Consider the following 11161-nt stretch of genomic DNA (forward strand, 5'->3'; position numbering starts at 1 on the left):
CTGGTATTGTTTCCAGTTTTCCTCGAATTTTCTTTGCTATCTGACTCAAGCAACAGTTCAGCAGATGTGAGCTTGGGCAATGATTGCTTTAAAATGCACTCTTCGGACAGACATATTTGTAAGGTGTGTTGTCTTTCTAGACAGAACATCTCTCTCTGTCTGTCTCTCTCTCTCTCTCTCTCTCTATCTATCTATCTATCTATCTATCTATCTCTTGTAAACTAAATCGAGGAAAGTTTGATCCAGATCACGCAGAAGAAAATGTGCGTAGAAGCAACATTACGGTTTTCACTCCCTTAATTTGCGATTCCACGCAAACTGAGTATTTGCTTGGCACACTCAGACAAGCATAATTAAAAGACGATGGGTCTATATACCGAATCTTCCTAAATTTTCCATAGATCTCTGTTAGCCAGGTAGCTTTGATATTATTTCGTTGCGATCCCCCGTACCACATTGTAGAAGGGTTAGAGTTTAAGGGGGTCTAATAGCTTATTGTATTCCTATATGTTGTGGAGGTTACTCAGTACTGTATCTTGGGTTTCCAGATACTACGAGAACCGCGTGCGTCCCAACTGATTATTCCTTCAATATTTCTACGCTTACGTTCATCAATTAAACTTTACAGCTCCACTAGAGGTGAGATTAAAAGATATCAAAATTCAAAAAGTATTGAACAGAAATAGTCTTTTATGAGAAATCAAGTCTAAAAATGTATATATCGGACATCCGGGTACTAGAAAGATGTATAGCCAGGTCCAGGAATATATATATATATATATATATATATATATATATATATATATATATATATATATATGTATGTATGTATGTATGTATGTATATATAACTGCCGACTGTCAACATGACGGTTCTAGGTTCAATCATTGGCTTGGGAGACTTCTAGGTTCAATCCTTAGCTTGGGAGAGATGCTAATCTAGCGGCACTGATGAGTTGTGATACAACGAAACAGGACTGTATGTCGATGACTACAAATATATATATATATATATATATATATATATATATATTAAAAACATATACCATTTTTGGTTTAAGTTCAGTTATATTTACAGTACAATGAGCACTCTATATATATATATATATATATATATATATATATATATATATATATATATATATATATATATATTGCTGATGAGGAGACTGTTTTATAAAATCTTTTTATCAAATTATTGTTCAAGACGTATTGTCTATTTCAATAAAAACATCGTTTCCGGAACGATCATAAAATCTGTTGATTTTGTTTGTTTTTCTATTGAAACTGATTTTTGATTCAAAATTATGAATCGTTTTACTAAATATTAAAATAGCTCTAGGATATCTATAGCTATTGAGCTTATTATATATCTACAGTACGACGAGCACTGTTTTCTTTTAATAGTATTAATACATTTACTAGTACATTAAAATAAACTCTGCTCTTTAGACTCTAGGTACAATTCCTTCAAAATTATACACACACACACATATATATATGTGTGTGTGTGTGTGTGTGTGTGTGTGCGCGCGATTTTTTCAATTAACTTTCACTTTTTTCATATAGTAATCCGTAATTTATGAAGCTCAATGGAATTACAGAGCATATAACAAATAAATGACAAAGTTTATATTCAAAATGTCACGATGTTGACCATCTTACAATGTAATCATTTAATTACGTTGACATTTACAATTCTTGAGAGTAACTGTTTCGTAGCGTAAAATCATTCATTTAATTATTATATCAACCTATTTTGCCCTTAACTCATCAGAAGAAACAGCAAATATCAATCCACAAAAATAAAATAAAATGCATTTGGGCATGATTACAAAATCAGAAAATCGGAAGATAATTTGCAATTCCCTCTTATTTTATCTTTTATTACGCCATTTTAAATTTACAGGTCCTTGTAAATTTAAAATGACTGACCTCTCAAAAAAATCTTCTATTCCTTCCTATATAAACGCTATCGTTTTGTTCTGTCCACTTAAATAAAGTAGGCGAATTTTTCCATCATGTGACCTCAACCCAAAGTAGTAACTTATCCTGCCAGATTCCAACAGACAATATGCAAGTCTCCTTGACCTGTTTTATAAAACTTGCCCTGACGTGCTTATACTTTATTCTGTCTCCATTTGGGATCTTCCGATCACTCAGTTGTCTCAGTTAATAAAAAAAAAAATTTAATAATGTGTATAGATACTCTATGACTGACTGGTATGACTTTCGAACATTTGTATCAGATATACATGCATCGGAAAGGCCAGTTAAAAATACATAATATACTTTGTTATTTTCTTTAATTTAATCCCTTTTTTAGAATTTATTAGACAAAATTTAACTTTTATTTTACCGTGCCAATAAATATGATCATCACTGTATCTCTGCACTCAATGTTAAAAAAAGAATGTGTACCCTCTAGTATCAGACCTAACTGAATGGTTAACTGTGAGTATAGATCGCTTCATACCTTCCAAAAAATTCCAGCTAACGCTCACTCCAGAATGCGCCGCCGCCATTGTGCACAGACTTCTCTATTTCCATTGTTTCCAGCGTAAAAGACCTTGTGCCAGTTTTGGTACATTTGGTAATTATTTTGTTGTTCTTGCAATTGTCATCGGGTGCACGCTTTTGTCCAAATTATTTTTCGGTATACAGGGTGCAGATATAAAACATGATGTCAGGTTCATAAGTTTTATTTAAATGATCTTTTGGTACATTTGATAATTATTTTATAGTTCTTGCACTGTAAAAGAAATAAAAATACAAGAGATTCGCATGCTCAGTACGTCAATATTTTAGTAGCGGAGCAGCAGGATGACTCCTACCCATTTTGGCGAATAACAAACAAAACAAAAGCGTTTCCTCTATACCTACCATCATCAATTGACCTGAGATAATCTCGTCAGTATCTGACGAAGCAAAACTCATTGCCAAGAACTTTGCAACAAATTCTATCCTTTGTGATCAGGGTCGTCTACCCCTCTTTGACTGAAAACAGACTAAGCAACATGCAAATTTATGTACGTAATGTTGCCAAGCTTATCAAAAACCTAGATTTTAGTAAAGCAACTGGCCCCGATGGCATTCCAATCATAGAGCTCAAAAAGCTTCAACCTGAACTAGCTTCCATATTTACAAATCTGTTTAAACATTGCTTTAAGAGAAATGCTTCCCAACATCTTGGAAAACTTCATCACATTGCCCTGTATTTAAAAATTCCAATCATAAATCATCCCCCTCTAAGTACAGACCAATCAGTTCCCATGTGCGTCATAAGTAAGTTGCTGGAAACTGTGATAAACAGAGGAGAGGTCAACAATATCGCCAAAAATAAGCTAATCAGCGACATGCAGTATGGTGTCCGTTCTGAGAGATCTACAGCTGATGTACTAACTGTTATATCACACCGGATTAGCGAATCGCTCGACAGAGCAATATCTCTTGACATATCAAAAGCTTTTGATAGTGTGGCATAAATGCCTACTTCACAAGATCGGCAGTTATAGAATAGCTGGGAATCTCCTTTCAGTTATAAAATCCTTTCTCTCAGATTATAAGAGTAGTCGTGGATGGACAGAAATCAGAAACTCGCTGTATTAACGCTGGTGTCCCTCAGGGTTTTATCCTGGGGCTAACCCTGTTCCTGATCTTTATCACCGATCTCCCAAATCACATTCTTATGTCATTCGTAGACATTTATGCAGACGACACGACAATCTATGGCGCCACTTCAAAGGCCAGCAATGACAAAGATCTTTCTGATTCTCTCTTCTGATCTTGAGAACGTGGTGCAATAGGGGAAAAGGTAGTTGGTTAGTTTTAATGCACCCTTTCATTATAATCGCTCTGACCCCCCCCCCCAATTGACATGAATGACTCTCATCTTGGGGAAGCTCCGTGTCTTCTAGGACTAACATTCACTCCTGATCTGAAATGAAACACATACATCAAATTCATTACCAAGATTTCTGGGAAGATGGTTAAATCCCTCTATCGCTCCAGTAAGCATCTTACTTCCAATGTGATCCTCTATCTGCGCTCTACAATGGAGTACTGTTGCCCCATTTGGGCAGAAGCTGCCCGGAACGCCCTATTCCTGCCTTGATAGTGTTAAAAACCGGCTTCAAAGCTTAGTAGGCGATGGCCTTTTTTTCTTCCCTGCAACCTCTTTCCCACAGAGGAGATGTCGCCAGCCGGTCTCTGCTTTATCACTATTTTCATGGTAAGTGCTTATCTGAAATCTAATCTATGGAACACTCGGCTGGCTGAAATCCAATCTATGGAACACTCGGCTGGCTGAAATCCAATCTATGGAACACTCGGCTGGCTGAAACCACTATATATGATTTTTCTCACTCTCTATTTGTGCCTAAATGTAAACGCAGATTCCATTAACAAAGCTTCTTTCCCAGAACTGCCCACCTTTTGCACAATGTTCCGTTGGCATGCTTCCTGGCTAAATATAACTTGGTAGCTTTCACATCTAATGTAAACAAGTTCCTGTTAGATCGTCCAGATAAATAATCAAATTCCACCCAATTTGCATCATTAAGGATTACTTCACTAACAACTTATATTCATTAACCCCTATCCTCGAATAGCTTTCGGGTCTTGATAAGTGGTGACTCCCAAATAAAAAAGTGAGAGCAGCGATTAGGCGACTGAAGTCAGGCAAGGCGGCAGGGGAGGAGGGTGTTACTACAGAAGTACTACAGATCGTTATTTTCATGGCAGGTGCTCGTCTGAACTCCAATCCCTGGTCCCCCCTCGCCAAACTTTCACGAAAATCACCCGTCTAGCTGAATCCACTGTGAAAAATTTCCCCCACTCTATATCTGTGCCTAAATCAAAACGCGGATTTCATGAGCAAAGCTTCTTTCTTAGAACTGCACGCCTGTGGAACTCTGTTCCGTCTGCCTTCTTCCCTCCGGACTACTACTTGGATGTCTTCAAGTCTAATGTTAACAAATTCCTAATGAACCGCCCCCCTAATTAAACACTTCATAAAATCTCCTCACTAACGTGATGTAATTGCAATAACCCTTATCCCTGAGTGGCTTCCGGGCCTTGATAAATGGTGATCACTGTGTAAAAAAAAAAAAAGAGCGGTGATGAACTCATTGTTGAAATGTTTCCAAGACTTTAATAAGTGCCTTTCTGGTGGAAAGGTTCCAGATGGATGGAGGAATGCATCAATAGTCATCAACAATAAGAAAGGAGACACTGCAGATATGAAGAACTTTCGGCCAATCAACATTCTTCCAGAGACATACAAGGTATTCTCTCAGATCTGTCTAAGAGGTAAGATAGGGACACTAGACAGACATCACCTACGAAAACAAGCAGATTTCAGAGCAGGTTACTCCGCCATCGACCATATCCAGGCTGTCAGTCAACTGCAAGAGAAAGTCAATGAATATAATATCCCCCTGTGCTCTGCCTTTGTTGATTACGAAAAGGTTTTTGACTCTATTAAGTTTGATCCACTATTCCCTGCCCTTGAGAACCAAGGTGTTGACTCTACATACATCACCTAGCTGAAAGACCTTAACAGTGAGGCTACTTCTACACTAAAGCTGTATTGTGGCGACAACAAAATCAAGCTGGAGAGGAGATCAAGACAAGGTAACAACATCTCGCGAAAACTCTCACAGCCTGTCTCCAGACTTCGATAATCAGTCGGATTAAGTAGGCGAGTAGAGCAATCGACATCGATGGCGAACGCCTATCGCATCTTATATTTGCTAATGATATAGTATTGACGGCACGTTTTTCCTCGGGAACTAAATGGCATTCTAAACGACAAGCCACTCTAAGAGCAAACCGGTTGGCCTCAACATGCATCTTGGGAAGAACAAGGTGATGTTGAACCAGCACGCTGCCAAGTCGCCAATAATTGTTTACCATTTAGGAAGTTGAAAGCTACGTCTACTTGGTAAAGAAAATTACGAAAGATGGAGATCTCCTCCTTGAGATAAAGCGAAGGATAGCATTGGGATGGATAGCTTTTGGGAAAAGTGGATAATATCATGAGAAGCCGAAAATCAAGTATGGCAATCAAAAGAAAAGACCTTCAATGAAATATACTACCTGTGATGATCTGCAGTAGTGAAACATTGGCCCTGACGACTCGCCAAAGTGAAATCTTAGGAGTGGCACAAATGAAAGCTGGAGAGGGTAGTGTTGGGCATCACTCTACAAGACAGAAAGACATACATCTGGATCCGCCAACAAACAAGAGTTAGTGACATCAATACTGCCATCAAAATATCCAAACACAGATGGGCAGGGCATGTAGCTAGAAAACATGACAACAGATGGTCCATCGGTAGAATGGAATAGACACCCTGTTAACATAAAAAGCCAAAGAAAAGACCAAGAACGACCTGGAGGGACGACCTGATACAACACCTGGGTCCCACATCGCAGCGGATAGCTTGGGACAGAGATAGATGGCTAAAGTCTAGGGAAGCGTACCTCATTGAGTGATAAAACCCTTATATATATATATATATGTGTGTGTGTGTGTGTGTGTGTGTGTGTGTGTGTGTGTGTGTGTGTGTGTCTGCGATGGGACGATTCCAAAATTTTTCCCGATTCCGATCCAATTACCGATTCCGTTTTAAATTTCCGCTTTCGATTTGATTCTGATTCCGATTCCGATTCTTTAATATTTAAAAATATTTAATTAGAGATTTGTTGCTTTTTTTTTTAATTTTCAAATAACTACACAAATTCCCGGGTAATTTACGCGTATATTTTTTTCTCAAATGTTTTCCTTGTAATGTATTGCAAATTGAAAGACAACAACAGGTTTATTTTGATTTTAAACAAAGACAAATTGTATCAGTTCGTCGTTACTATACAACATGCTACTTGAAAGTTTTCATAAACAGTTTAAAATAGTCGACGATTGGTAGGTAAAATGAGAAAATGATGGAAGAACAAAATATTAACAACGCCCCCCCCCCTCCTATTGTTACGAACGAATTTCTAAATAATAATGTTACTATTTAGAAAACGATTTTTAACATGGAGAGGGTATTGGGCTTTGTTAACTAAAAATTTAAACATTCATAGAAGGAAGACACATGTCTTCCTTCTATGAATGTTTAAATTTTATATAGAGTTCAAAATAGACTTCGTAGCCTCGTAGGAGATGTCCTTTTCTCTTCCTTGCAACCTCTATCTCACAGAAGAGATGTTGCGAGTTTGTCTCTGATGTAGCGTTATTTTCATGGAAAGTGTTCGTCTGAGCTTCAATCTATGGTTCCCCCTCGCCAAACTTTCACAAGAAACACTCGTCTAGCTGAAAACAATATCAATAATTCCCCCCACTCTTCATCTGTACCTAAACCTAAACGTAGATTCCATGAACAAAGCTTCTTTCTTAGAACTGCACGCCTGTGGAATTGTCTTCCGTTTTCCTGCTTTCAGGCTGACTACAATATGGTTGTCTTCAAGTCTAATGTAAATAAGTTCTTGATGAGCCGTTCCATATAAGTTATCAAATTTACCAAATTTTCATTACTAATGATTACTATATTGTCCAATTTCTACTGTACACTCTTTAACCCTTATCCTTGAGTGGCCTCTTGGCCTTGATAATGTGGTGATGCCTATGTAAAAAAAAATCATATAAAATCGATTTGCTTTGCTGTAAAAAAAACTGGATGCAAATAATAACAATAATAACAACTAGAGGGATCTGTGGACATTTCACAGGGGACATGTAATATTGATGTTGGTATTCATGGCGTAAATACAGATGATCTGATATTATTTTAATTCTTGTTAAAACTGCAAAAGTATTTATCTAAGCTAGTAGGGGCCCCCGGCGTAGCCAGATCGTAAAGGACGCTTAAATATGATATTTTAACTCTTGCATATTTCTTATATATTAACTGTTCTATCGATTTTTATATATTATAAAGTTGTGGTTTCAAAAATAAAAAAATATATATATCCATATGACTTGGGTGCATCGGCTTGAGTTCCTTCAGGTATAATCGAAACCGAAACCAAAATTTATGAAGAATTCTTATTAAAATTATTTATTTAAAAAAGTGGATCACTGAAGTTCCATCAGCTATAATCAAAATCGAAACCCAAACTTATGAAGAATTCTTGGTAAAATTATTTATTATAAGAAATGGGAATCCATAGTTAAACAACAGTCACTCGGATATAATCGTGACACACAAAATAAATATAACACACGCTATCGTATTAATATATAGTATTGTTAAAATCATAAAAACCACACTCCTTCCCTACTACTAACCCCAAGTATGGATGGCAATACGAAAAATATAGCAATTACATGTGATTTTATGATTTTGCTGATCGACCTTAAAATTAGTGGTAAAAATTATTTAAAAGTTATAATGTACCGAAATAGGATCAGTTTACATTATATTTATACGCACAACTGAACCCCCATTCTAAATTCTAAAATAACGTTTCAGTGTGTTCACACATAATCGCCTACAAAGTAGAATTTCATATATTTGGGATATTTTAAAGGTAAATGAAACATTTTTTAAGTTAACAGACTCCTCAATGTTTGCGTTTTATCTATTCTATCTAAAGTTTTGATAAACTTGTGAGATTTTCATCCATATTTTTACTTGTGCCAAAACCGAACAAAATTAATTTAGGAAAACTCTTCCTCGGAAATCTCGCACCCGGAAAACTCGTACCCGAAAAACTCGTTCATTTTTGTTAGGTGGGAAAACTGGTCCATTATCGAATAAATATCGATTGCAAACACATTCTATGACCGTTATTGAAGGAGATAGTGTTTTTAAAAGAAAATATACATCCCATAATATGTTTTTTAAAACTTTTTTTTACTTGTTTATTGTTGTTTTAAAAATAAAATTGATTTTTCTAAGTGTTTGTTATCTACCTAGCTTTGTAAGTTTTAAGTGGTTAAACTTATTTTAAAGAGTTTATCTAGTTAAAAAAAATAAGTAATGTCGAGAGTTACTTTTGAACAAAAATGGCCGACATGAAAGGATCACGTCTTAGGTGTCGCGATAATCGATCAAAAATAGAAAATTAAAGAAAATACTGATATAGATATAGTTTTACAACGAGCCACCTCTAAAAAAAATAAATTTGTATATTTTTAGTCAATGTCCAAGATCATTATTCGGAGAAAAAAAATCAAGCTACCGGAAGTGGATACGGTTTATTATGTAAGGAAACCTAAAGGAAGACACGAAAAACGAAACCAAATATTTATTTTAAAAAATTACTTTAGTTTTTAACACTTCTTGTGTTCTTACGAAACAACAAGAAAAAAAAGAAAACACTTCTTGAATATAATTATATAAATAATAAAACAAATATTTTATTAAAAAAAAATTAGTTTTAACACTTTGTGTTCACAAAACAATAAAATGGCACTTGTGAATTATGCGGACGGTGGCCATCTTTTCTTGGTGCGTTTCACTAAACTGTCGCAAGGTGGCGTTTCTCGGTCAAAAAATATTCAAATTATTAATTTGTTGTTTACCCATCAAAGTTGCTTTAATTCGAAAAACTGTTTCATTGAAATTATTTATTTGTTCAAAATCAAAAGGCTATTTTACTTTATAAAAATCCAATATTGCTTTCATTAAAAAATTGCTTTCATTAAAAAATTGCTTTCATTAAAAAATTGCTTTCATTAAAAAAATTACTTTCATTACAAAAATTAGTTTTATTACAAAAATTACTTTCATTAAAAAATTGCTTTCATTAAAAAATTGCTTTCATTAAAAAATTGCTTTCATTAAAAAATTACTTTTATTACAAAAATTACTTTTATTACAAAAATTGCTTTCATAAAAAAATTGCTTTCATTAAAAAAATTGCTTTCATTAAAAAATTGCTTTCATTACAAAAATTAATTTCATTAAAAATTGCTTTCATTACAAAAATTGCTTTCATTACAAAAATTACTTTCATTGCAAAAATTGCTTTCATTGCAAAAATTGCTTTCATTACAAAATTGCTTTGATTACAAAATTGCCTTCATCACAAAATTGCTTTCATTACAAAATTACTTTTATTACAAAAATTGCCTTCATCACAAAATTGCTTTCATTACAAAAATTGCTCTCATTACAAAAATTGCTCTCATTACAAAAATTGCTTCATGAAAATTATATTTTTTACACAGACTTTTAAATAAATGTTTTTACAATTATATATTGATACATTTTTATACAATAAATGTTTTTACAATTATATATTGATACGTTTTTATACAATAAATGTTTTTACAATTATATATTGATACATTTTTATACAATAAATGTTTTGGTTTTCAAATATTTTTCTGTTCGGAAAAAAATCATCTTTGGTACTTATTTGCCGTGTTATTTGACCAAGAAGAAATTGGAATTATCACCCCTGCCACCAACCATAGCCGCCGTCTCCATACTGCAGAAGTGTTCCCTTAAATGACTTTTAAACAACAAAAACAACAGCAAAAATTCTTATATTATCAAAAAATAGAAAAAAGTGTTTCTGTGCTTATGTATTTTTAAATAGTTTTTTTCAGGTTAAATTGAAGTTTCACTATATCTTTTTTATTAAATTGTTAGGTGGAAACACAGAATAGTTACAGACACCCTCCGTATGTTAAAAATGGCTTTCGAAATAATAACGTTATTATTTCAGCGCGGTAACAAAAATACATAAGTACCGTGTTTTCTTTTTGTTGTTTCGTAATAACACAAGACTTGTTTAAACTAAATTAATTCTTCTTAAAATATTTGCTTTCTTTGATAAGTGTTTTCCTGTTTTTCCGTAATAATACAAAACGTGTTAGAACTAAAGTACTTTTTAAAATAAATATATGGTTTCGTTTTTCGTGTCGTGACTTCGTGACTCCGTGATCAAGTTTATTTTTTTAAATAAGAGTAAACAAGTAAAAATATTTTTTTTACAAATTTTTATAGGGATGCTTAGTCGCCTTTAAAAGCAATAACGGTCATAAAATATATTTTCAATCGATATTTATTCAATAGCGGACCAGTTTTCCTACCTAGCAAAAATCAACAAGTTTTGCGGGTACGAGTTTTCCAAGTACGCGTTTTCCGGGGACGGGTTTTCCGGGCATCAAACAAAATATAAGGAAACATGAAATATTTCAAAGG

At 34.3% G+C, this 11161-nt stretch overlaps 1 protein-coding gene across 1 annotated transcript; it reads left to right on the forward strand.

Moving 5' to 3' along the window:
* The first annotated feature begins 5119 nt into the window (after nt 1-5119).
* LOC145267143 (uncharacterized) lies at nt 5120-5545 on the forward strand. Its single transcript, XM_080123188.1, has one exon. The coding sequence runs from the start codon at nt 5120-5122 to the stop codon at nt 5543-5545; it is 426 nt and encodes a 141-aa protein (XP_079979314.1).
* The last annotated feature ends 5616 nt before the right edge of the window (nt 5546-11161 follow it).

The sequence above is a fragment of the Euprymna scolopes genome, chromosome 42 (genome assembly GCF_053919585.1).
Source record: "Euprymna scolopes isolate OS-2025 chromosome 42, ASM5391958v1, whole genome shotgun sequence".
Taxonomy (NCBI): Eukaryota; Metazoa; Mollusca; class Cephalopoda; order Sepiida; family Sepiolidae; genus Euprymna; species Euprymna scolopes.